The 27,596-nt window shown below is 36.0% G+C and overlaps 2 protein-coding genes across 2 annotated transcripts; one reads left to right on the plus strand and one right to left on the minus strand.

Annotated features, from left to right (window-relative positions):
- Positions 1–11,258: 11,258 nt before the first annotated feature.
- Positions 11,259–14,753, plus strand: LOC126615887 (putative receptor-like protein kinase At3g47110). The gene is made up of 2 exons (XM_050283815.1): positions 11,259–14,048; positions 14,143–14,753. The coding sequence occupies exons 1-2, from the start codon at positions 11,330–11,332 to the stop codon at positions 14,496–14,498; spliced, it is 3,075 nt and encodes a 1,024-aa protein (XP_050139772.1). The 5' UTR covers positions 11,259–11,329; the 3' UTR covers positions 14,499–14,753.
- Positions 14,665–18,987, minus strand: LOC126615888 (cell division control protein 6 homolog B-like). The gene is made up of 17 exons (XM_050283816.1): positions 18,704–18,987; positions 18,510–18,600; positions 18,202–18,422; positions 17,970–18,044; positions 17,779–17,888; positions 17,539–17,645; positions 17,394–17,453; positions 17,207–17,280; positions 17,005–17,055; positions 16,845–16,894; positions 16,429–16,567; positions 16,079–16,168; positions 15,874–15,936; positions 15,687–15,782; positions 15,457–15,552; positions 15,228–15,349; positions 14,665–14,908 (listed from the first exon to the last, which is right to left on the minus strand). The coding sequence occupies exons 1-16, from the start codon at positions 18,923–18,925 to the stop codon at positions 15,317–15,319; spliced, it is 1,578 nt and encodes a 525-aa protein (XP_050139773.1). The 5' UTR covers positions 18,926–18,987; the 3' UTR covers positions 14,665–14,908; positions 15,228–15,316.
- Positions 18,988–27,596: the final 8,609 nt, after the last annotated feature.

The raw sequence follows: 27,596 nt of genomic DNA on the forward strand, positions 1-27,596 counted from the left end.
ATTTGGAACTGACTGCCTGGAGCCTTTGCCTGGTTGCTTACTTAGCATTGCTCTCGAGTACTCATCCTCAACTGCTGTCAAGGTCACGAATTCCACCGGCAAATACCTCATGACAGTTGATCAGATATTGGCTCTTTACACTGAAGCTGCTAAGCGTGGATGAGTCACTATGAAGGAATGTTCTGAAGGACCATTTAAATGCAAAGGTTGCACACCACTTCTGCCATGCAAAAGATTGAAGCAGAAGGTTCAACGGTGATCTGAAACAGATCACTACAGCACGACACCTTTCCATACCACATTCATTATTCCGTCAACAGCAAAAGTATCCCATATCATCAAGGTCGAACGTACTCTAGATTTGATGGACTTGTTTTGACCCTCAAATTTTTGAGTCGGCCTTATACTCTGAAGGGCACCAGAAAACCCTCCAGTACAGTTCAAGAATAAGCCTGTGGAAAGTTACTTCTTCAAAAGCAAAAGTATCTCATATCATCTCTTATCCATTTGCTTCTCCTTATCCTGGCAGTTGAATGAGAGACAAGGAGAAGGAGAACAATCAACCGGAAGCCGAAGTCAAACCTCTGATCCTGGGTTGCTTACTTGGAAGTTTGACTGCTTACCTTGTCTGTCACCTCTTTCGGCAGATCTCCTAACTCGGCGACTTGGGGGACTCCTACTATAGGGTTTGTATCACACTTGACTAAGCCCGAAACTACAACTAAGCTTCAAGTGAAATTGATACATTACCTTGTGCGTCAACATCAGCTAAATACACCATTCCCGGATGGAGGAAAGGTACTTCCAGAGAAGGGCAGATGAAGATCAGACCACACTTCGGTACTTAGAAGTTTCGTGATTACTCAAGGGATTGGATCTTGCAAGTCCCCAACCGAGGAGTTTCCTTCACTCGGGAACTTAGGGGAGCACTGTTTGTACCATACTTGACCAATCCTGAAACTACCGAGCACCGGCCAACGCTATACTGTCAAGGACCCAGAAGAGTTCCCCTCCGACCAGGAGACCAATCACTACTCGACACGTGTCAAGATTAGAAGCCAATCAGAGCGCAGCACGTGTCGACATCAAGAACCAATCATAACATGACACATGTCAATGTGACAAAGCTACAAGTTTTTCTATAAATAGGGGTCATTCCCCCACAATATTGCCTAATGCCATTTTGTGTTAAATCATTCACAAGAACTCACTAAATTGAGAGCTTGATCCTTTGTACTTGTGTAAGCCCTTCACTACTAATAAGAACTCCTCTACTCCGTGGACGTAGCCAATCTGGGTGAACCACGTACATCCTGTGTTTGCTTCTCTGTCTCTATTCATTTACGTATTTATCCTCACTAGTGACCGAAGCAACCAAGCGAAGGTCACAAAACCTGATACTTTCTGTTGTACCAAAGTCTTCGCTGATTTTGTGCATCAACACATATATATATATATATATATATATATATATATATTAGCCAATTTGAGGCTTAGCCTACTCACTCGTTCTTTAGTGTAGATAATATTGTATGTGTGTGTGTGTGTGTATATATATATATATATCATTTAGAAGTGAGCACTATGTCAAAACAGTTGAAAAAGCTTATGCTCTTAGTAAAGAACATGAGACTTGTCAATTGTTTTCTTCTGAACAAATCAAAACACATAGAAAGATGGTCATAACTACATTCACATCGGCTTAGTCCATATAGTTGTAAAACCTTTAACACGTAGAGGTCTTAACACCTCTATTTTGTTATGTCTCCGAGATGATAGATTCACTAATTTTAGTGATAGTATATTTGGAATGATTGAATCCAGTCTCTATAACGGACCTATCTATTTTGATTGTTTTCCAGATCTTACCATAAGTCTTTCAGATCCTCATATGCTAAAAGCACTCACTTTAAATATCAAAACTTCAGGATATCAAGTCTTTGAAGGAACACGGCCCTTGGCATTAATATATCGAGTTTATTACAAAGTCATTGGTACAAACATGAATTTCCAAGCTTTAACCAAAAGTTCCAGAGACCATACACTTTTAATCCAAACCAATCAAGAAAATGCAAACATCAAAGTTCCTAGAACCATTAGGTGGTCAGATATCAGTTTACCTTCATACTGGTGTTTGATTAAGTAAACCAGTAACAATCCAAAACAGTCTAGTCAATCTAGACAATATAGAACAATATTTTGACGGGACAGTTAAAATTAACTTTGATCGTCCAGCCAGAAAATCTTGTGAGTCTACCCAATCACACAAGTCACTTGCTCCTAGCAGAAACTCTTTCTCTGGATCTATACCATCCGATAGGATGGGTCAAGACCAAGAGTTAATCAATTCATTAGCCAATAGGAAATTAAAAAATGTTAAAAAAATGTAGAAACCAGTTCATCTGTTACTCAACAAGAATTAATCAATGATTTGATTAATATCAAGTTAAAATCAATAGAAACTACTCCTCAAGCTACACACCCAAGATACCAACCTCATACCCAAGACTAAGGAGAACAAACTTCTCCAACATAATCTGATTTTGACGCAGGTCAGATTAATCATCAACTTCTAGTTCTAAACTAACCTTTCAAATGGGACAAGAAAATGATCAATGCTGATATTGAATCCATAAAAAACATTCCCAGAAGAAATATCTTCAAAAACAAATATACAAAAGAACAAAAATTAGAAATTTACAAAGAATGGACTAGTTTCATGGAAACCCACATATTTGAAGTATTTTTCTTCGATTATGTCGAAAAGCACTATGAGTCTGATAAGAAATTAGAAGTAATAACTAAAGAAAATTGGCTTAAAGAAGATAAAACCATTGTCTCTTCTAGCCAACCTCCACAAGAAACAATCCTCATCAAAACTACCAATATACAAATTCCAGCTACTCATTTTAAACTTCCCAAGGAAGATGCAGGAGTCAAACCAGTTATTGAACAAAACAATTTCACCAATCAAAGTCTTCATACCATAGGAAAGCAATTAGACAAAATTGAAACTAAAATTGATAAACTTTCCCAGCCAAAGTCTGAAATCAGGGAAAAACCCCTGGTTAACTTCCCAGACTCTTCTTCAAAGGCAGTAGCCTTAAAAACAACTTCCACAACCCAAAAAATAGACCAAATGTTACTAGAATAAAAAAAGGAGAAAACAGTTCATGTTTTAAATCATCCTGAAGAATCCCAATCACAAATATCTTCAGCATCCACTGAATCAGACAATGATTCATATTCTATCCGAAAAGTTGAACAAGCTTTTCAAAATCTTGAACTCAAAAGAATTACAAATAGACGAGTCAATCCAACATCTTTTACCAAGAATTGGTATCCTAGGCCAACACCTCCAGATATTCAATTTGAAGAACGAAATATCCAAAATCAATTCTCAGTTTCTTCTGATAAACTCTATGAATGGAATATAGATGGTTTGTCAGAACAAGAACTTCTCAATAAACTCCAACAAATCTCTATGGTTGCTAATAGTTATATTACCAATCATAATCTCAGTGAACCTCATGTTGTGGACCTTTTGGTTTCTGGATTCACAGGAATGCTCCATTCCTGGTGGGAGAAACATCTCACTGAACAATCCAGAAATGAAATAAAAAATGCTGTTAAAAAAGATGAAGAAGAAATACATATTTTTCATGAACACATTGGACAAGGTGTCCCCGACGCAGTTAACACATTACTCTTCACAATCATAAAACACTTCATAGGAACACCTAACAATGTCACTTCTAGGATTCATAATTAACTCAGCAATCTGAGATGTCCAACTCTAAGCAACTTTAGATGGTACAAAGATGTGTTCATGTCTAGAGTCATGCTCAGAGAAGACAGTAATCAACCATTTTGGAAAGAAAAATTTATAAATGGATTACCAAATCTTTTTGCACACAAAATTAGAAATGTTTTAGTAAATGAAGATGGTATCATACCATAACATAACCTTACTTATGGAAATATAATTAATATTATCCAGAAAGAAGGCTTGAATATGTGTATCAATATGAAAATTTCAAAACAAGTTAATAAAGACAAATTCATCGCTAAATATGAACTAGGCATGTTCTGTGAACAATACGGATTACCCCCTATTACTCATTCCAATAAAAAGAAAAGGTCACAAGTCTATCATAAGTACTCCAACAAGTACTCAGGTAGGCAATATCCTAAATACAAATCTAAAAATTAACATTTTGAAAATAATAAATTTTACAAAAAACCCAAAACCAACAAGTGGAAGAAGAAATCTTCTGAAAAAATGCACTTCAAAAACTAAGAACAAAAAGGAAACTGCTACAAATTTGGCAAATTTGGCCATTATGCCAAAAATGTCATGTTAAGAAAACAATTAATCAATTGAAGATTTCTGAGGAATAAAAACTTCAATTAATCCAAGTCCTAGAACTTAGGAATACCGACCCTAGTCAATCTGAAGATGATTTGGAATTATCCTCTTCAGTTAACAACTCTTCAAGTAATTCTTCATCTCCTGACATCAAGATAGGATGTACCGATGCTTGCTGTAAAAAAATCTCAGTCTTAAATAAACAAGAAGAACAAGAAAATCTTCTTATCAAATTAATAAGCAAAGTCGATGACCCTGAACTTAAATCTTTTTACCTTAAGAAACTAATCTTTAGTTTCTTCAGAAGAACCTGGCACTAGCCAATCCCAATCAACTCCAAAAATCTCTCTTAGCAAAGCCTTAGAAATGTTCAATAAGACTAAGAAAGAAATCACAATCAAAGATCTCCAACAAAAAGTTAATAAAATCAAAGAGGAAATTAGGTTTTTAAAATCTGAAAATCTAGAAATTCGTACACATCTTAGTAAAGTCCAAACCCAAACACTTGTCATCAACAATGATGAAGAACAAGGCAATTCTTCTTCAGATCAAAATTCAGATACTCATTTTAGCAGAGAATCCACACAAGATTTAGTCATAAGACTTTTAGACAAGATAAGAATCCAGAAATGGTATTCTAAATTAGAATAATAATTGATGATTTTCATTTTGAATCAATTGCTTTGATTGACTTAGGTGCACACTTGAATTGTATTCAAGAAGGGTTAATTCCTACTAAGTATTTTCATAAATCATCAGAAATACATAGTGCTGCTAACCAGCCACCAATGCAATTAAAATATGAAATACCTAAAGCACATGTTTGCCAAAACAATGTTTGTTTCAAAACTCCATTTGTTTTAATCAAAAATATTTCTGATCCAGTTATCTTAGGTCTTCCATTCTTAGCTCTCATATATCATTTTAAGGTTCATCACAATAGGATTACCACTAAGATTTTAGGACAGAAAGTCACGTTTGAGTTCTGCATGGAAACAAACCTCAAAAAATTAAGACATCTCCAAAAGGATAACATATCGTGATCCATTAATCTCATCAATCACAAATCACAACAACTTAATTTCTTAAAGAAAGAAATTAATCACAAAAGAGCAACTTAATTTCTTAAAGGAAGAAATTAATCACAAAAGAATTGAAGAACAGCTAACAAATAAATTTTTGTTAGAAACCATTAATAATTTTCAGAAGAAACTTGTTAATGATGTTTGTCCTGACATTCCCAATGTCTTTTGGCACCGAAAATAACACATTGTTAAACTTCCTTACATAAAGGATTTTAACGAATAAAAAATCTCAACCAAAGCCAGATCAATTCAAATGAGTCAAGAAGTTATAAAATTTTGCAAAACCGAAATTCAAGAACTTCTTAATAAAAAGTAAATCTCCATAGTCATGCCCTACATTTTAAGTTCAAAAGAACGTAGAATTAGAAAATTGAACTCCCAGATTAGTTATTAACTACAAACCTTTAAATGCAGTTTTGGAATGGATTCGGTATCCAATTCCCAACAAAAGAGATTTAGGGGTGGTTTGGAAGTGGGGTGCTTAAAAAAAAAAGCACCCATGAAAAAAAGCTGTGAGGGTTTTAGGTGTTTGGTAAACTGAAAAAAAAAGGCTTATTTTGGAAGCTGATGTGAGAATAAGCTGAAATCAAAGGAAAAAGCTGAAGCTGCTATTTGCAGCTTTGGAAAACTGGTTTTTTTTCAAAGCACACGGAGCTACAGTGCTCCTTTAATGAAAAGACCCACTATCAAAGTAATTTTTTTTTTTCCAAAATCACTTTTACAAAAAAGTTTACCAAACACTCTGCTGATTTATTTCACAGCCGCTTATTCTCATAGCACAACCGCTTATTCTCATAGCACATCAGCTTTTTTTCAAAGCACAGCAATACCAAACCAGCCCTTAATAAAGAGACTTTCTCAAGCAGTTATTTTTTCAAAATTTGATATGAAATCAGGCTTTTGAAAAATCCAAATTCATGAAAATGATAAATGCAAAACAACTTTTGTAACCCTTTTTGGACATTATGAATGGAATGTAATACCTTTCGGCTTAAAGAATGCTCCTAGTGAATTTCAAAATATAACGAATGAGATTTTTAATCAATATAGCCATATTTCAATTGTTTATATTGATGACGTTCTTATTTACTCGAAGTCAATAGACGAACATTGGAAACATTTGCATTTGTTTGTTAGAATAATTAAGTCTAATGGATTGGTTGTCTCTGCATCAAAAATTAAATTATTCCAAACCAACATTAGATTTTTAGGATACAATATCCATCGATCTACCATTCAACCTATTGATAGAGTCATCCAGTTTGCTGATAAATTTCCTGATCAGATTACTGACAAAACTCAACTCCAGCAATTTTTTGGTTCTCTTAATTATGTTTCTGAATTTTATCCTCATCTTCTTCAACAATGTAAACCATTATTTGATCGTCTAAAAGATAATCCTCCAGCATAGTCTACCATTCATACTTATATTGTCAAACAGATTAAATCTCATGTCAAGACTTTGCCATGCCTTGGCATTTCAACTCCCAACTTATTTAAGATAATTGAAACCAATGCATCTAACATTGGTTATGGAGGTATCCTCAAGCAGTTAACTTCTTCCGAATATCTTAAACAAATCGTTTGTTTCCATTCAGGAGTATGAAATTCTGCACAAAGTAATTATAGTACTATTAAGAAAGAAATATTATCTATTGTATTATGCATTAGCAAATTTCAAGATGATTTACTAAATCAAAAAATTTTAGTCCGTGTTGATTGCAAATCTGCAAAGCATGTTTTACAAAAAGATGTTCAAAACATTGCATCAAAACAGATTTTTGCACGATGGCAAGCCATATTAAGCATTTTTTATTTTGATATTGAATACATTAAAGGCAGCCAAAATTGCATCACCGATTCCCTAACCAGAGAATTTTTGCAGAGGAAGAATGACAAACAAAAGCAATAGCCAGATGAGCCTTCCTGCCACTCTACCACCACCAGCAGTAAAACAAGAATCTATTTCCGATTCCTTATCGGCCTTAGCCATTACCAACAATTTCACTCCCTTAGGTTCCACATTAGGAAACCTCAGGCCAAACTACCATCAATCTCGACCAAATTACCAAATGGCATTAGCCAGTCCTTATGACCCATATTCTGCCATGCTATCTCCTTCAACTCCCAGAACACCTAGCTTTGCTAAAACATCCCCATATGTAAAAAAAAATCCCAATGGAATACCTCTTCAGTATCCCTTCCAACATTGATAAAAAAACAATCCCCAGATAAAATAGCCAAAATCCGTCTCCCTCCAAACTTCCATCACTTACCAACTGAATCTTTCAAAACACTCAAATACTACCAAGCCATCCTCAGTGAGACAGAAAGCATTGCTATAAAACCAATTTTTAGTACTACCTATGAAAACAAAATCCTTTATCATTCTTTTCATATTGGAAAATTCCTTACAAAACCAGAATGGGGAATCCCCTTTTATCAAACCAAACCTCTTCATACCCAGCATGTTCTCATCCCCAACAACCATTACAATTAGTATGATTACATCCAAGTCTGGACCAATATTTTCCTTCATCAATCAACTGACTTTAGTCATTCATGGTTCATCACTTTTGACAGAAATTTCAGGTTAAATTTTCCATCTTGGTTTCCTAAATAGTGGTATGCTCACGGCCCAACAGCCAGCCTACTACCAGAAGATCTTATGCAAGTATTCTCAGCTGGTTTCCAGAAGAAATTTGATCGCAGCCGTTTTGACGACAGAATTACCCTTCTACCGTTATTTATGGCAAAATACAAATTCCCTTGGATTATGAAATAGAATTATGAAATTGAAACAGGTGAAATTTATCGTTCTATATGGGTTAAATGGTGGGATAAGTTCGACCATCAAAAGATCATCAACTTGATCCTCAACGAATTCTCCATTGTTCCTGTCCTAGCGGTTTCTTCACCAACAATGAAGGCATTGCCAGATATTCCAGAACAGACACAATCTTTATCGGACATTAGTCCTTCATCCTCCCTTAAAGGAAAATCCAAATCATCCAAGTCTTCCAGTTCAAAGAAAAAAGAAAAGTCCTCACAACTCAAAGACTTAGCCCAGAAGCTCATGGCAGAAGCAGCCTTGCTACATGAAGAAGAAGAAGAAACAGACTCTGATTCATCAGGCGCATCGTCTCAACAACCGGTCAACACGGCAAGTCAGATTGCCAAGTGGGCCGATTATTAGGATTCTTGAGACCCGTTTGAGATTTGAATTCAAAATGTAATAATTCATATCCATTTCAGTTTTTACCCATGTAAATCGTACAGTAGTAGCCATGTGATCCCGACACCAAAAGACAACATCAGTAATAGCAGCAATCATTCTGACAAAGTACTATTTATGAATAGTAAAATCACTTTTACTATTCATCCATCATTTCATCAAATCAGTAGCGTGATTCAACAGTGAAAGCATCATCATTCGCCAGTTTTTACAACTCACAGCACATGCAAGCCGGGATTCCCGCCTCAATCATGGAGACTCTTCTACATAAGGAGATTTCGGTCTCATAATAAGAGGGCTTTAGCCGAAGCTGAACTTTTGCGTATTCGAAAAGAACAGAAGAGAATATTCAGCTACATCCTATATCCAGCAAAAATCATAAACACTTGTATTTTATTATCAAGGATGCATGCGAGCTCCATTGTTTTCCTCATTAATTGCCAATAGGCAAAAAATGTTAGTTTACAATCCAGTTTTAGTAAAACTATTTTCAAGTCCTATCTGCATCATTAATTTTAATTCATTATTTTCATTATGAAGAATATTTTTATAACAATTGATTTTGAATGGCATAAATGTCTTACTCTCAGCCAATTTATTGAATATCTCAAATTCAAGGTAAATACCGATCAAGCTTTCATTGAATTCTTCCTTGTTATATATAGCCTTTGGTATGATATCTGCAAGCCCAATGATAATAATGACTGTAGTCTTGACTGTTGTCCTCATAATTTCTACCACCGTCGGTAGATAAGTAGCTTCCACCCCCATTTGGTGTGTGTGTGTGTGTGTGTGTATTTATTTATATATTTATATATATACATACAATATTATCTACACTAAGGGACGAGTGAGTGGGCTAAGCCTCAAATTGGGCTAACCATAATAATTGGTTCGAATTCACTTTTGACAATAATCGAACCTAAAACATCTCACTTACAAATGAAGAGGAATATCACTAAACCGTAGTACTAAATAACAAATGAATATATATATATATATATATATATGGGAAGTGTTATTAGCACTCCAAAAATCTCATTATACACTCCTCACAAGTGTATTTTTCTTCCCAAATATAGAAATTTTGGAGTGTAGAATGAGATTTTTAGAGTGTCAATAACAATTCCCATATGTGAAAATTATTGAGTTGGCAATTTATCAAAGCATCTTAATCAAATTTTGTAAAGAAATATACATATACATATATATATATATATATATATATATATATATATATATATATATATATATATATATATTCCTTCACAAACAAAAAGAATATACATATGTGTAAACAAGTTGCAAAAAATATAGGAAATTCTAATTACTCCTTCTTAATTTGGGGTAGTGTTAAATTTAATAAAATTTTGACAAAATCATGTGGCAGTGATGCCATCTCACCAAAATATTACTCAATTATCACATCATTGCATGTGTGTTTTCACACATAATGCTAGCTCTATAGTATATGATGTAATGTACACACACACACGTGTACGTATATATGCTTATAAACGATTTGAGTTTAGTCGAATTGGTTAGAACAATGTTTTTTTTTTTTGCATCTAAAGAGGGTGTATTCAATTGAGATTTTGAGGAATTTTAATGGATTTATAAATCTATAGATTTTTATGGAATTTAAACTTTTTAAAATTCTTTAAAATAAATTTCTAATCGAATACACCTGAAATGTTATATTCTTTAAAATCTTATATGAATACACCCAGATTTTTAAGAATTTTAATAAACCAAATCATGATTGAATACAAGTTGAATTTCAAATAATCACTTAAATTCTAATTGAATACCCCTAGATTCATTAAAAGAAATAAAATCCCTCAAAATCTCAATTGAATACACCTTCCTAAGTTCAAATACGTTGTTGTTCCTACAGTTAGGGTTCATCGTTCATTTCTTTCTTATATTTTCTCATTATTTTTAATAAAAATAAATAAATACAAAATAATTATAAAACGGACCCTAACTTCTTACTACAGTCTTTCTCATGCCCCTTACAACACAACCATATGTATGTCCACATTGTGAATGAAATCCCCACCACCTTCAAATTTCCATGGCTGCAGCAATGGCCGCGTCGAATGGCTAGGTTTTGTAATTTATTGCCTATTTATAACATGCAACTACTACATAAGGGCCATAATTGACAACGTTATAAGTTATAGGAGAAATTTTTTAATGTATCAGAAATACAGCCCGATACACCAAATGTAGTTGATTGGGAATGAACCCCCACCACCTTCAAATTTCCATGGCTGAAGCAATGGCCGCCTCAAATAACTAAGTTTTGTAATTTATTGCAGATTGATAACATGTAACTACTACACACTCATAAGGGTCATAATTGACAACTTCATAAGTTATAAATGAGGTTTTTCAGTGTGTTAGAAACACGGTCCGGTACACAAGTCTAGTTGATTTTGGAAATGAATCCCCCACCACCTTCTAATTTCCATGGCTGCAGCATTGGCCGCCTCAAATGACTAAGTTTTGTAATTTATTGCAGATTGATAACATGTAACTACTACACACCCATAACGCCATAACTGACAACGTTATAAGTATGGTTTGTCTCAAACACAAACACAAACAACCAACCTCACAAAACCAATTCAAAAAATGAGGGTTTTGCTTGTGAAATTGATTCTAATGTACTCACTTTTCAGTGCAGTGTTCTTCGTTTGCTGTTGGAGCTCCATGCAACCGAGACCGGGAGGGAACGAGACGGATATGCTGGCGTTGCTAGCCATCAAATCTCAAATAACGGACGACCCTCATCGGATCATGAGCTCCTGGAACGGTTCCGTTCACTTCTGCATGTGGCCGGGCATCACATGCGGTCGACGACATGGCCAAAGGGTCACAAAGCTGAGCCTACCATCTCAAAACCTAGCGGGATCCTTATCGCCACACGTTGGAAACCTAAGTTTCCTAAGGGAGTTGGTGCTGGACAGCAACAGATTTGGTCATGAAATTCCTCCCGAAATCGGGAACTTGCGTAGACTGGAGGTACTGAGTCTACCTGATAACTCATTTACTGGTCACATTCCTGACAATATTTCTCATTGCTTCAGTCTCAACGATATAAATTTAGGTTACAACAAGCTGGTGGGCAAAATTCCTTTGGAACTCGGCGCGTTGCCGAAGCTTGGATCATTTGTTGTAGAAGTAAATAATTTAACCGGAGAGATCCCTCCGTCTTTGGGGAACTTTTCATCTCTCGAGGCCCTTAGTGTCTACAGGAATAATTTGGTCGGAGATATCCCAAGTTCTCTTGGCAGATTGAAACAATTAACATTTTTTTCGTTGGGCTTTAATAAGTTGTCTGGTACAATCCCTCCCTCCATCTATAACCTCTCTGCTGTTACTACTTTATCCGTCGTAGATAACCAAATTCAAGGGAGTATTCCCTCAGATTTGGATAAAACTCTCCCTAATCTCCAAATCTTTAACCTCGCCGGCAATCAATTTTCCGGATCAATCCCTCTCTCAATGTCCAATTCCACTAGTGTAACGGCATTTCACGTTGCACTAAACAACCTAATCGGACCACTGCCGAATTTTGAGAAACTTCATAAGCTTGTGAGATTCAACATTCAATATAATCACTTCGGAAGTGGCGCCGATGGTGACATGCGTTTTCTGTCAGATTTGAACAATGCCACAGAGTTAGAGTTGTTGTTGATAAATAGTAACAACTTTGGAGGGACATTGCCGGTATCAATCTCTAATCTCTCAACCAAGCTTCAAAAGTTTTGGTTATACGAGAACCCGCTCCATGGAAGCATCCCGGCTGGCATAGGGAATCTGATCAACTTGGAATCGTTGGCTATGTCGAGTAATAGATTCTCGAGTAGCATCCCGACTGACATAGGAAAGCTTTCAAGGCTAGTAGAATTAGACATTTCTACAAACAAATTATCGGGCAGTATTCCGTCCTCTCTAGGAAATTTAACCAAGTTAAACAAACTCTTCTTGGAAAGTAATAATCTTCAGGGCATCATCCCTTCAACCCTAGGGAAATGCCAGCAGCTGCAAATGTTGGATCTTTCAGATAATAACCTCAGTGGCGCAATACCCCAACAAGTTTTTGGCCTTCCCTCCTTGTCAATTTCTTTGAACTTGTCAGCAAACCACCTCACCGGTCCACTGCCTATAAAGTTTGGAAACTTGAAGAGTCTGAGTGTGCTGGACGTTTCTGATAACATGCTATCCGGACAACTTCCTCCTAGCCTTGGTAGCTGTGTGAGTTTAGGTTTCCTAAACTTGCAAGGCAACATCTTTCAGGGCCCCATTCCTTCATCTATGGGTTCGTTGAGAGCGCTTGATTCTTTAGACCTTTCGCGCAACAACTTGTCAGGTGAAATTCCAAAGTTTTTAGGCAGTTTTATCTTGTTAAAGAATCTAAACCTATCGTTCAATGAGTTTTGGGGAGCAGTACCAACTGGAGGTGTTTTCAAGAATGCAAGTGCGATTTCAATAGCTGGCAACACCAGGCTTTGCGGCGGTATTGCTATTCTCCAGCTGCCCAAGTGCAAGTCCAAAGAGTTTAAGAAAGGAGGATTATCTCGTAGCTTGGAAAAAATCCTTTTGGCATCCGGGATTGCTCTTCTAGTCATGGTGTTGTCTTGTATCTTTGTTTGCTTGTCAAGAAAGAAAAGGAAACAAACTCCGTTGACTACTTCAGAGAGCTCATTCTTACAAGTATCATATGCTACTCTCCTCAAAGCTACTGATGGGTTCTCTTCGGCTAATTTGGTGGGTGCGGGTAGTTTCGGGTCTGTGTACAAAGGACTTCTCAGTGACGACGACGACGATGTTGATGAAGGCCACCTTGTTGCAGTGAAGGTGTTTAACTTGTTACGCCATGGAGCATCGAAGAGTTTCGTATCGGAATGTGAGGCTCTGAGAAATATCAGGCATCGAAATCTTGTTAAGATTCTAACTGCATGTTCAAGTGTTGATTTTCATGGTAATGACTTCAAAGCTCTGGTTTATGAGTACATGGACAACGGAAGCTTAGAAGATTGGCTGCATCCGCCTACTGGAATTGAAGAGGTAAGAGATCATGCATCCAAGAATTTAAACCTTCTTCAGAGGCTTGACATTGTAATTGATGTTGCTTGTGCAATGGATTATCTTCATAATCATTGCGAAACACCAATCGTTCATTGTGATCTCAAGCCAAGCAATGTTCTTTTGAACACCGAGTTGACTGGACATGTTTCGGACTTTGGATTAGCACGGTTTCTCTCACAATTACCAAGTAATGTTTCGGAAAATCAGATTCAGACAAGTTCCATCGGTATAAGAGGAACGGTTGGTTATGCTGCTCCAGGTACATATCCTCATCCCATTTGCACAATACAAGCAAAGCTATTTATTTACGGTTGTGATCAGTATTAATTTCTTATTTTTACCAATATATGTAGAGTATGGAATGGGAAGCGAGGCGTCGACAAATGGAGACGTCTACAGCTTTGGCATTCTACTGCTGGAGATCTTCACGGGGAAGAGACCCACCAATGACATGTTTAGCAACAACTTGAACCTCCATAATTTTGTCAAGATGGCTATCCCTGAGCGTGTGACCGAGATTGTGGATGCACCACTTCTTCAAGGAGGCACCGATCAGTGCAGCATGGGAGTTCCAAAAACTAAGGCGTGCTTGAGTTCAATATTTAGAATTGGAATCGCTTGTTCTGCTGAATCCCCTACAATTCGACTGAAGAATATCGGTGATGCTGAATCTGAACTTCGTTCCATCAGGAACACTCTCGTTGGATAGAAACTTTATTTTATGTGGTTTTGTGATAAATGTTGATCCTAGTAATATCCATATATATCTTTGTAGCAAAAGGACGACCTTAAAAGCGAACAAAGCTCCCTGCTTTCTGAATGTCGGAGGAACGTCTATGTACGCAGCCTAAACCTTTGTAGTAAAAGCATGTAAATAAATAAACGTTATTATGTTTTAAGAAAGAAGAATGTATTACAACAAAAAGCAATGACAAAGTTACATTCTTATGTTTATACAAAATAAGTTACATCTTTTATATTACTTACATGTATAACATAAACTAATTCAACAACTTTTCTCTGTTGTTTTGTTCTGTCATCTTTTTAAAGAATGAAATGGCAAAATTGAACTACTGGCGGAAACCGGTCTGAAATTAGATGCATCTCATCGTCGGAAATCTGCATTCAGACAGTAATATGAAACTATAAGATATAAAGCAACCTGTGACGGAAACTGGCAAGATAAATATTGATGAGTAAATGGTCAATACTTGGATTCCAAGGTATAGTAACTTTAGCACACAAATTATCTGCAGGAAAGTCTTCATAGGACTCCGATTTCAACTGTGCAATGGATAATCTTTTTACCAGCATGTTGCTAACTCTATGTTAACGTGTTCGTTTTTATGGTTGAAGAATTCAGTTCCAAATATGAGATGCGCAATTCGTATTCAAGACATTGTATTTTGAGAAACTTGTAAAAAGGAAGGTTTCAGACCTTGTATTTGAATTTTGAAGCAGGTGCGAAATCAGAGCCGCAAGTATTGAGCATAAGAAAAATCTGGATTACATATTCTTTGAATGTAACTACTGAAGACAGTTCCGAAAGAAACGAATTCCCTGTTCATTCATATAGAGGTAATCATCAACAAGCTGAAAGAAATTACAAGAATATAACATAAAGGAAAAGCAGAGTTATAAGAGGCTTAGATATATTGTGTCCTCACCTGTAATGCAAAAGTGATGTCTGCTTCATCTGCTGCATTCATTGTCACTCTTTTAAGTTTTTCATCTCGAGATTGACCGCCCAATTTCAGGAGCCCCTGCACGTAGATTATGCCTCAGTAAGTAACCTGTTTCTCCGTTACCAAGTTGTAAATTCGCATTCAAATCTAATAGCATATTTTCGGGGAATCCCAATACAAGGAATGTTATACTAACAGACATATTTTCTTACCTGGTCATTTAGCACTCTGCACATACTTGAAAATTCAAAAATTCCAACTGGTGGGATTAGTGTTGATTTGCAGATGTCTATATAAGATTTATTTAGCTGCAAATATGTGAAAAATACAGAAATCAGTAACGTAAATTTTACATGCTTCTGTTATCGTTTATCATCAAACAATGGAAAGGAAACATACCTGTGATACAGTTGAATCCTTCTTTTTTCCACGGAAAAGCCTCACGGCAGAGCAAAGTATAATCTGTGGTGAAATAGGACACTTGCATTAAAATTAATGATAGGATGCCAATCTTTAAGTTCGTTTCATGGCTCGGAACTATTGGAATACTTAAAAATCCCATAGTCTACATTCAACAAGTACAAGTCACTAGAAAAAGGGTTACCTGTTGATGTTGCGGAAGACTTTGTATGGTGTCCACTACTGGTGATTTGAATGTCTTTGACAAAGCAGAAGCCATATGACCAATTGTCACCTGCAACACACATTAGTGAAAATTTAGAACGTAAATAGTTTTAAAAAAATGTACGCACTGTGAAACTTTTAGGTTTTGAAAGTGTTTACTTGAAACTTTTGGAGTTAAAAAAAATGAATCAAATAAAGATAATGGAACTGCAAAATTTGTGAAATCTTGTTGCAGGAACGGATGAATGAACTGAAATGAATGCATGACATCTGTCAGTTTGCTGATTCGGATAAGTTCTGAAGCATGTGGGGACCAGGGTGATCACTTACAACATCAATCTCCTGTTTTTTCCCAACAGGAGTTGGAGCAGGAGCCGTCTGCTGCTCAACGAATGCGTCCACTACTTGTGATGAATTCAAGTTATCAGTAGATTCTTTCACCTCAGCTTCCAGAATCTCAATTGCACTCCTGGAAAACAGTTAGGAACAGTTAGGCTCATAATCCCACGCAAAGCTCCTACAAAAATAGTCAAAAGCCGCCAGACATATATAGATGCAGTTTCTGACATTAATATGACTCGTAACTTTGCAAGGCATGTACATTATCGGATGCATTGATGAATCTAAAGTGCTTGTTCTTAACTTGCACCTTTACAATTGCACAGCCCATGTCTATTACAATTAACCAGAATGGTCAAATTCAAACACCCTTTGTAGAATTTATGATGTGACTCAACAAAACTAACCTGCAAATACAAAGTGCTTTCCTCATATCTCCAGATGCAGCCGCAACTTTCTGCCATTTTTCATAGTAAGTACTCAGCCTATATGCATGTAATATAAAGATTGACAACATCTAAATAATTAAGGATCTTCCAGAAAATATGATAACAATAGCAAACTCACTCTGGCACAAAGTTCCAATGCTGGTGGTTGAAAGACGATGTAAGGTAGTGTCTGTTGTAACACAATAACTGTTAGTACTCGTTAAATATACCGAGACAATAAGAGAGAACAACTCTTATTTGATTACTCCACAGCAAGGGAGAACAAAAGTATTCCTAATTCACGCTCGTGATTAATTCATGATTGAATGGCCCAAACTTACTATTAGCCTCTGCTTAAGAATCCTGAGAATCTGGTCATAAGAGTACGCCCGAAAAGTAATAACGATAGGTTTGCCTAGAACATGAACAGAATTTGTAAGCGTACTAGTTGTTAGTAAATACTACACCCGAAATACAGTCCAGCTTCTCATTGAACAAAAACGAGGTAACAAAAGCTATTCAACTCACAATTTAGTGACTGAAGTCTTGGAAGAAAACGATCGGCTAGGTCTATGGCATTTGCCACTCCTGCAAAACCATATATAATATGAGGCCTTCACATATAACTACAAATTTTCAATTGACCGTACTTTATATCAACTAGATTCAGTACCTATGAGTATACATCTCGAAAATTGGTACGTTGTGAGCATAAAAAGATCATGAAGCACCGCCCGGTCTTTAGTAATTAAGAAGTCCAATTCATCAGCTATTACCAGCCTGATAAAATAGAAACCATTTCAGTATAACCACTCTTTATTACATCCAAAGTACCAAGATGAGACCAACGCGTGTTTATGTGGCCGTCAAACATTGCGCACAGCTTGTGTTTGAACAAGGATAAATTACTTACGTCATCTTCCTTCTAGAAGACGAAGGCTTCTGGGAGTACAAATTTTGTAGAAGCTGCAGGGATGAGGTTTTGCTTTTAACTTTCTTCGGCGGTTGGTCTTTACCAAGTATCTGCCAATGCAAACCAAATGTGAGCACATCATCTGTTATAACTTACGACCAACAACAGAATAAGCTTTCGAGCTTCGATACCTTAGTGAAAATATCAGAAGTCTTTGTTAGAGAAGAACAATTCAAAGCCAACACATCCGGTTCCTCAAATCCGGCCTGGCAATAAGAACAATTCCCAGTGTTAATTAGCACTTTGTATCGAAGTAACACACTTTTCGGACATGGCAATTAATCATATACATTTTAAAGGTTCTACAATATTTGTACAACTAAGCACATAATATCATTGAGGTGCAATTAGGAATTAGCTCACCTCCCCCGCCCAATCAACCAAAGCCTGCTTCACTTTCTCAATGGACAGCGATTTTCCGGTCCCGGGACACCCGCACACGTACAAACTCCCAGCTTTCTCTTGCTCTATGCATTGCTTCAAGAACTCCAAAACCCTCTTCTGCTCATCTTCCCGGCATGAAACAGTTGGCGGCACGGTTGAAACATGCAATGCCTCCTTCACCTCGCTGATTTGCTTGCCATCTACAAATCCAACCAAACCAATTTGCCAATTTAAATGCCAAACAAACAAAATTTGTCAATTTGCCAATTCGCTTGAAAAATACTCACCTTTCGGGTTCCATTTCAGTTTCTCAACTGATTTTTCGACTGGTTTGCACACAGTCTGAACCTTCTTCTGGGTGAAATACTTCTCAATTCCCTGAAATTAATTCCAAATTAATCAACGAAATTAAATCGACAACTTAATCAGTCTCGCCAACTACTTCCCGGTTTCAACATCTCAACATCAAATCGAATCTCACATTTGCCTGAGTGTTGGCGCAAGCACTTAGCCGCTTTCGGGGCGATTCCAATTTCATGGGCTTGGAGATCGGGCTCAGCTTCATCGGCGACGAGTTGGATCTGAGCCTCCTCCTCGGAGGTGTCGAATCTCCGGCGGATCTGACAGCATCGGGCGTACTCTCCCATTGGACGGGCATGCTGTCGTCGTTGAGCTCGAGGCTGCGTTTGGCGATGGCAGGCATTGTGTTGGGAAACAATGGAAATGGCGTGCAGGCGGGCAAGGTTTAACACGCGGGAAGAAACGGGTGGGAGATGCTGATAAAGTTGACATTTTTAGCGGGAACAAAAATTGAGCTTGGCGCGCTGGCGCGCGCGGGGTTGCTAAATCAGGGCGCGGAATATTTGTGAGTTTAAGGCCCATTAAGGTGAGCTAAGGTTAAGGTGTTGGTTTTCAAATCTTGGAGTATTAAATACTAGCATACGCCTACATATTTTGTGTGCGAATATTTTTTTCCCTTTTTTTTAATGGGAAAGAGAAAAGAAGATAGAGAATGTAGAAGTGGGTAGGGGTGGGTTCGGTACGGTTACCGTACCAAAACTCTTGTACCAATTATCGTACCAAACTTTCGGTTTGGAAAAATCTATTACCATTACCGTACCAAACTTTCGGTATACCGAAGTTCGGTATTGCCAAAAGTTCGGTTGGCATGGTATGGCAATGATAATTGCCATTTTGTTTTGGGACAAAATCTGTTTTTGTTTTTTTAACCCAATTCAAGGGCAAAACTTTTTTTTTGTACCTTTATCTCATACATTATAGATTAAATTCATCTATTATTCATTATTCACAATTCACACACATAATAATTCAAATGATGCATCAAGATTCATCATGAAAATTAAGCTTACAATCCAAATAGAAGTTACGAACCAAAACAAATAGAAGTTAACAATCCAAATAGAAATTAAAGTTTCAAACCAAATGAAAATTGGAAGTAAACTTCAAAAAGGAGAATTCATTGATCAGTTATTCAAGCTTGAGATGTCGAAGCTTTTGGAGGAGGCATTGAACTTGTAGAAGATTGAGTTTGTGTCAAGCATACATTACAAACAAAGAAAACATATTAATTAGTAGCAAGAAGAATTAAAGTTGAAAACCATTTAATAACAAATTTACTAAAAAAATTAAAGCATATCTTTCTTGTTTTCTCTTCTTCCATTTCCTTGTAAAATTGAAGCATATCTTCCGTTGGTTCCTTGTAGAAGTTTACTTCATCTGCCCTAAGTCAACCACTGGTACGCACTAATGCCTCCATTATTTTAGGAGTCAAGGATACCCTAAAAGGGTCCACAACCCTCCTCCCTAAGCTAAATGCATTTTCACTAGCAACAGTAGAAGTGGGGGTTACAAAGATATTTTGGCTATTTGTGAAAAAATTATGAACTCTTTTGTGTTTGATTTCCACAATTTTAAGAGATCAAAGTCACCAACAACAATGCTAATATAAGTAGGGTTTTATTTTCAAGTTATTGGAATATTATAAATACGTGTTATATAATTATCTATTATATAATTTATAAATTATAAATTATATTGTATTTTCGGTATGGTATGGTAATACCGTGGTAATGGTATCTATTACCAATACTGTACCATGAAATTTCGGTACGGTACAATACCGTACCATTACCGATTGGTACAAAAAATTTGGCACAAAATCGGTATGGCACGGTTGGCAATTCGGTTGGCACGACAATTTGGCAAAAAAATCCATCCCTAGAAGTGGGAGGAGAGTTTTTTGTTTTTGGTTTTTTATTCTTTTTATATTGGATATATACTAAAATCACATGTAGATGAGGTTTTAATAAAAAACAACAAATTTGATTTTGTGAAATTACTTTATTGCCCAATATATTTTCTATGCGATAGAAGATTAAATAGTATTTTCACCATCTTTTGGTTGATAAAAAGAGTTATATTAATAGATAGTTTAGATACACATGTCCTCCAGTATTTATGGTGTCTTTAGCAGGAAAATCTTGGATCAAGTAGTTGATCACGTGTCATGTCTTACCAATCTCATGATTATGAAACGTATTGTATTTTGGTCTTACTTGACTTAACAATGATTTATAGTAGTGATAGTGGCTGAGCCAGAATTTTAACCTAGAAGGGTCGAAAAGTCTCAATCTAAAACGTTTTTTCAACCTCACAAAAATTACTCTACTGCGTGGTGAGCAACCGATCACTGTCATTTAGGTCTAGTTTGATGTCGTCCTCATCATCCTTTTATTTAAACCTAAACCCCAAGCATTTCTAACCTTCTTTCTCTCCCTCCTCCTCAAAGCTCACAAGCAATGGATTGCTTGAACTCCATTAGAGCCACTGACCTCAAATCAAACCCAATGAAAGAAATTAAAGTGAAAACATCAAATTGGAGAGCTATGAGCTTACGAAAAAATCTTGAAAGTCATAAGCATAACACTAAACTTTTATGCGTGATAAAAAAAATATCAAGATAGGTCTGAAACCATCATGATCCCTTCATAGCTCAAGCTCTACATAGTGAGAATTGTTCTATATACAGGCAGCCTAATCAAGAATCCGTTGTCTTCATGGAACACGGGTTACGCTCTAGACTCTAGTGGATTCCAAATTGGAAAAATTCCTATATAACATAGCTCTAACTCACTCTTCTTCTCACCTAGAAGGCTCAGCCTGCTCTAATATTGGTGGTTGGATCCATGCCCTTAGACTACAGTTTCAAATTTTATATGGTCGATCTGATGTGTCTATATGATTGAAAAAAGTGAGCATATTAAATGGAGTTAATAGAGTCAAAAGAGTATATTCTTGGACAAATCCTTGATCTTACGAAGTGAACTCACTGAGATCATGGCCATCAAATCAATGTATAAACTTTTTCAACTGTATCTTTTAGTTGACAGTCATGATTTCGTTGAGTTCAGTTCCAGCAAATGTGATTGAAGATGGTTTAGGGCTGCTAACGATTCGACATGTGGTTTTTCTTTGGCTAAATAGCCAAAATGATTCATGAGATTTGCATAACTCATCACTTTGGTCCCTTACATTTCAAATCGATAAAAGTGGTCCCTGAGATTGTCCACTATCCATCATTTTGGTCATTCCATTAAAAACTCCGTTAAGTGTCCCGAAGCTCTTGGTCGGAAGTTTGGACAATTTTCAAAGCTTCACAACTCAATCGTTTCTTAACCAAATTCGATCCATAATATATCAAAATGAAGATAGGAAATTGTAGAATAAGATTATACCTATTTGGAACCCCAATGGCTGCCGGAGATACCCGGAAAATAGCCTCAAAGTTGACTGGTCCGAAGGAAAACTGAAAACTCGCCGAAAACTATGTAAACTTTAAACGTTCATAACTTCTTCAATACTCAATCAAATCAAGTGATTCAAAATGAAAATCATACTTCTCGACGAGACAAAGAGAATGGTAACTTTGTAGATGGCTAAATCACCATGGTTTGGCTGAAAACGGCTCGAAAGTGGTTGTTTTGGTCTCGAGTTAGCCACTTTTGAGCCGTTTTCCGGCCAAACCACGACGATTTAGCCATCTACAAAGTTACCATTCTCTTCATTGCTTCAAGAAGTATGATTTTCATTTTTAAGTCACTTGATTTCGTTGCGTATTGAAGAAGTTATGAATGTTTAAAATTTACCCAGTTTCCGACGAGTTTTCCAGTTTTTCCTCGGACCAATTAACTTTGAGGCTATTTTCCGGCCATCTCCGGCAGCCATTGGGCTTCCAAATATGTATAATATTATTCTACACTTTCCTATCTTCATTTTGATATATTATAGGTCGAATTTGATTAAGAAACGATTGAATTACGATGCTTTGAAAATTGTCCAAACTTCCGGCCAAGAGCTTTGGGATACTTAACGGAAATTTTAACGGAATGACCAAAATGATGGATGGTGAACAATCTCAGAGACCACTTTTATCGATTTGAAATGTTAGGGGCCAAAATGATGAGTTATGTAAATCTCAAAGACCATTTTGGCTATTTAGCCTTTTTCTTTTAACAATCGGCCTAATTATTTGAGTGAAAAGATAACTTCCATAGCAAGCCCAAATGGAAAACAAGCACCGAGACTGTTCCATGAAAACAATTTGGGCATTGAGCCGACTGATCTGTGTAAACTCAAGTTTTTAGCAACCTTGGCATTATGCACAAGACTCTAAGGTTTTATCGAAACACAGTTTTATTGTCCGACCAGGTTGAAAGTACCCATTTTTTAAACCAAAAACGCAAAGGCCAATCCAAGAAGTAAATATATAAAAACTACCAAACCAAGGAAAAACCCAATGCATTGGTCGGAGTTCATCATCAGCGTCATGCCTCTCTCTTCCCCCGAAACACAATGAAATTTGGGATTTTGATATTTTTTTTTCAAATGTGAAATTATTGAGATCTGGATCGATAGATCATCGCTACGTTATTGTTCAACGGGGTTATTGTTCAACGGTTGATGTCTTCGTATCCATTTCTCTTTCATCTTTCATCCCATTGTTGTACTTGTTTGGGTGGATATTTAATGATGGACTTGGTGTGATTAAAAGTCGAGAGATGTGAAAAACAGAAAGAGGTTGGGCGCAGACAATTGGCAGCCCAATAAGAATTTAAAATCATTTTTTTACCAAGGAATAGGTAGCAAGCTATGTGAGAAGTGACAAGGGACAGAGGGCAGCTCTCCCTCAACAAAAAGTATTTTTTCGTGGCATTGGTAGGTAATTAACAAAAGGTAAGGGTGACTCACAAGAAAGAGAAGGCTTGGACAAAAGGTAATTAACAAAAAGTATTTTGCTTTGGAAGCTCTCACCAAAAGAGAAGGCTCGGACAATCGGGCTAGAAAGTCTATAAAAGCCATGGAGGACACAAGAAAGAACTCTCTCTTAACCAATCAATCAAGCAATTATTAGTTCACTCAAAGACAGAAAAGCTTTAGTTTGTTCATCCCTTGTCCCTTTCAAAATCGCAGTCCACCGTAGAAAGTTCTCTTTTGTCTAGTTTTAAAAGCTCTGCTACCATTCCCTTTTGTTGTAGCATCAAATTCCTTTAGTAAATCTCGTTTGTATTTACTTTTCCAAGTTTTCAATCACTATTGAATACAAGGAGAGGCGTCTGCAAGAAGATGAACCTTGCTCGCAAGGTTGTAATCTTGCCTGAATCTCCTTTATTTATATTTTACTTAGAATATATATGTTATTTATGCATCTTCCATTAAACCCTATGTCAATTTTAACTAAGTCTGTTCAAGTTTTAGTTATACTTAATCCTGTTAAACTAACTGCTCTTGTTCCTTGGCCATCTACCTAAACTAATAATTAAGGAATTAATGAAAATGACCTTGAGCTCCTTTGTGAATGAACATATGATATTATAAATGAAATTCATTAATCAAAAGGCAAAGAAAAGAACTTAATACATACTTAACTCATATGTGAACAATCCATATATTACAAGAAGTTATAGTGACTTGTAGGGCAAGAAATCGACTAATGAAACAATCGAATAAACAATTTGTCAAACAAAAAGAACAGTGGCACACTCAAATCCATGTTAATATTGATTGTGAGCCTCAAGGCCTAATAAAGGCCCCACAAAGGCATCATTCAACTACCAATAAATATATCTTGCAAAAGACCAAGCAACAAACCTTGCCAGACAAAGGCAAGACAAGGGGAGTTATGTGAGGGACGAATCTAGCCCGAGCAAAATTGTTGAGACATGGATAAATAAATCGTTGTCGCATTGATGGATCAACACTATCAATGCTCCAACATCGTTTCATGCCAGTTGCATTGTTGTGTGTATTGTAACGGGTTTGAAAAAAAGTTAGGGTTCCATCAGAAAAGTAATTGTCAACATAGAAAGTAGCCGAACTTACTTATAAACTCATACAAGATTCCTCCTCCAATTAATATGAGATTCATTATCAACAGGTCCCCTTAAGTTTGACAAAAAGTTGGTGCGCATCAAGTATTGTTTGTTAAGGGCCTACCATCAATTGACTCTATGTGCAAGATTATCGTATTCCATGGGACTTGGTCATACAAGATATGATTGTGACCGGTGGCCGGTGGCCGGTGGCCGGATGTAAAATCTGTTTAGTATATGGAAGATAATATATGGTTTTAATGAGTATATTGTAGCATCATGTTCAATAACAGTATGGTAGGGCACTGCAATGTGGTCCTTAATTATTCTTCTATCAAGTAAGAAAAGCATATAAGGTGTTAATTTCATGTCTATTTGAATAATGGGTACACTGCAGTGACACCAGACCACCAAAAAATTGTAGCATTTATCGTTTATGGTTTAATTTATGTGGTTATAATTCAACACTAATAACTGTCCTTAGTGTATCACAACTCACGCCCACTCAAATTAAGTCTTGTGGTGTTTTGGAATTAAGACCAAGATATGTAATACTCTCTGCATTCATATATTTGAAGAGAATACAACAATTTGTCGAGAGAATCTTAACAGAAGTTCAAAAACTTGTACAAGTGTAGAATATTTTGATCTTTAATTAAGAGTAATACTAGGTAAACCAACTTTTTAGTGTAAGAGTTTTTCATAAGGTGAGTGATTAAGATCAATCTATCACTTAAGGATATATGTCAAGTGGTGGTGGCCTTGCGATAGAGGCGCGTCAAATTTGGTGATGGCTTTTGGTTTCCTCTTTAATTTTAGGGTTTTTGTTGTTTTTCAGTTAGGTCCTCTTTGGCTTTTATATTGTATTTGCTTTTTCTTGTTGGGCTAGTATTTAGGTTGTGAGTTTCCTCTTGGACTCTCTTTTCCTTGTATTAGTCTTTTTATTTAATAGAAGTAACTTAATTTGACCAAGAAAAAAAAATTGAATGGACTTGGTATTAGACTTAATAATGTTTAAATTAGTATTGAACATTATGGAAGGAAATCTAATGAACTCAATTTTGAAATAAGGGGAAGATATAACTACTGCCATGATAGGAGGATCAGTTATAATATAATTAAAACATGTCTTGGCCTCTCTTCTCGGCTTAATCGGTTCATTATGTGCTCGTCCTATTGAGAGCAGAACTCTATCGAAACTTGGAGAATAGAAGGCCAAACTCTGCAGGCATTAATCATATCTACTTCTGCAAGTATGTGTTTATTCATACGAATTAGCTAGGTTACTGCAGTATCGTTATATATTCTGATTAAATGTTCTGACTAGTCTTGAGCATGGCTTTTTTTAGGAAAAATTAGTATATGGTCCCTAGTTACTAATGTTCATTGACTGAAACTTTATTAGTTTTCATATTTTGATTCAAGTCCCTAGCATTAATGTAATAATGAAATTACATGTCAGTTACATAATTTTTTAAAATAAAAATTAATAATTGATTTAGGATTTTAATACTCACACCCTTATTAAACTCCTAACTAATTTTCAATTCAAAACATTTCCAAAATAAATAAAAAATTAGAATAAGTTTGTACCCATTAACTTTTTTATAAAATGTTTTCAATTTTTTAATCTTAAAATGTACCCATTCTTAAATATACCAAATTGTTATATGTAAAATGTACTTTTTTTTATATATAAAATGTATTCAATTTTTCTCTAATCCATTTTTAAATTTATATGGGTACATTCTTTTCTTTTGATTTGAGAATGTATCCATGTCAAGTTTAATCGAAGAAATTTACTAATGTTATTAAGCCTAACATCTATTACTTTTTTTGTGTGGTTTTGAAGAAAGTACCCATGTTTTGGTACAAAATTTTTTTTGTTAATTTTGATGAATGTACCCATGTTTACACACACACACACACACACACACACAATAGTATAATTTATATTTTAATATTTTTATTCCCACAAATTATGAGTTTTTATTTGAAAGCTTTGTTGACTGTGATAAATCAATGGTTAGATGGAGTGCCAACTCATTACCTCAATCAACGGTCAAATAGAAGACCAAATCAGTTTTATAGTTAGTTAGTTAGTTAAAAGAGATAGCTTGCTAGCTAAGACTGTATGTTGGCTTATAAATAGCAGATAACACATATTGTAATTCAGTTAGTCAATTCCAAAAGATCAATACAATTTCTCTATTCGTTATCTCTCTCTTTTTCAGTTTTCTGATTCTTTTCTGGGTTATTCATAGCATTGTTCTTAGTGTGTTATCATGGTATCAAGAGCTCAGGACGATCACTTAGGATTCTTCTGCTGAAGTTTTCGTATCAGGACGACTGAGTGTGAATGCTTATTGGGGAGTCTCTGGAAATCTGGTATTCTCGTTCTTCGATTATCTTTTCTGTTCTTGAAGTTGTAGATGAACTGTTTGATGAAATGTCTCAATGAAGTATATGATTTGTTTGGTGTGAAATGATGTTGATCAAATAAGATGATTGTAATTGATTGAGAAATTAGGTTGAAAGATTGTTGATTGTCAAAGTGTTGAAGATTGAAAGAATGAAAAGTTTGTTGATTGTTAAGTTGTGTACTGCATGAAAAGGTCGATGCCGGCAGTGTGAAGTGTGTTATGTGCATCAAGATTCAGAAGTTTGTCGATTGTTGAGTGTTATTTCTTGTTACAATGGCTATGAATTCAATCAAGATTGAAGGATTACTTGGTATAATTACTGTAAAATTGCAAGAAGATAATTTTGTCAAATGGAACTATCAGTTTTCATCTGTTCTTCGTGGGTATGATCTGTTTGATTTTTTCAACGGGGAATCACAATGTCAACCGAAGTATTGTATTACGCCTGAATGAGGTGTTACAAAGGAGATCACTCAGGCTTATAAACAATGGATACATAAAGATTTGGCGTTACTGAGCTTACTCATTGCTACCCTCAGTGATGAAGTTATGGATCATGTGA

The sequence above is a fragment of the Malus sylvestris genome, chromosome 3 (genome assembly GCF_916048215.2).
Source record: "Malus sylvestris chromosome 3, drMalSylv7.2, whole genome shotgun sequence".
NCBI lineage: Eukaryota > Viridiplantae > Streptophyta > Magnoliopsida > Rosales > Rosaceae > Malus > Malus sylvestris.

Excerpts from the sequence above, each read along its gene's own strand:
- LOC126615887 (XM_050283815.1), top strand. The coding sequence starts at position 11,330 with ATGAGGGTTTTGCTTGTGAAATTGATTCTAATGTACTCACTTTTCAGT. Across the intron at positions 14,049-14,142 it reads GGTTGGTTATGCTGCTCCAG|AGTATGGAATGGGAAGCGAG; the intron begins GTACATATCCTC and ends CAATATATGTAG.
- LOC126615888 (XM_050283816.1), bottom strand. The coding sequence starts at position 18,925 with ATGCCTGCCATCGCCAAACGCAGCCTCGAGCTCAACGACGACAGCATG. Across the intron at positions 16,895-17,004 it reads CATTGGAACTTTGTGCCAGA|AAAGTTGCGGCTGCATCTGG; the intron begins GTGAGTTTGCTA and ends GAAAAATGGCAG. Across the intron at positions 15,783-15,873 it reads AGGATTCAACTGTATCACAG|CTAAATAAATCTTATATAGA; the intron begins GTATGTTTCCTT and ends ACATATTTGCAG.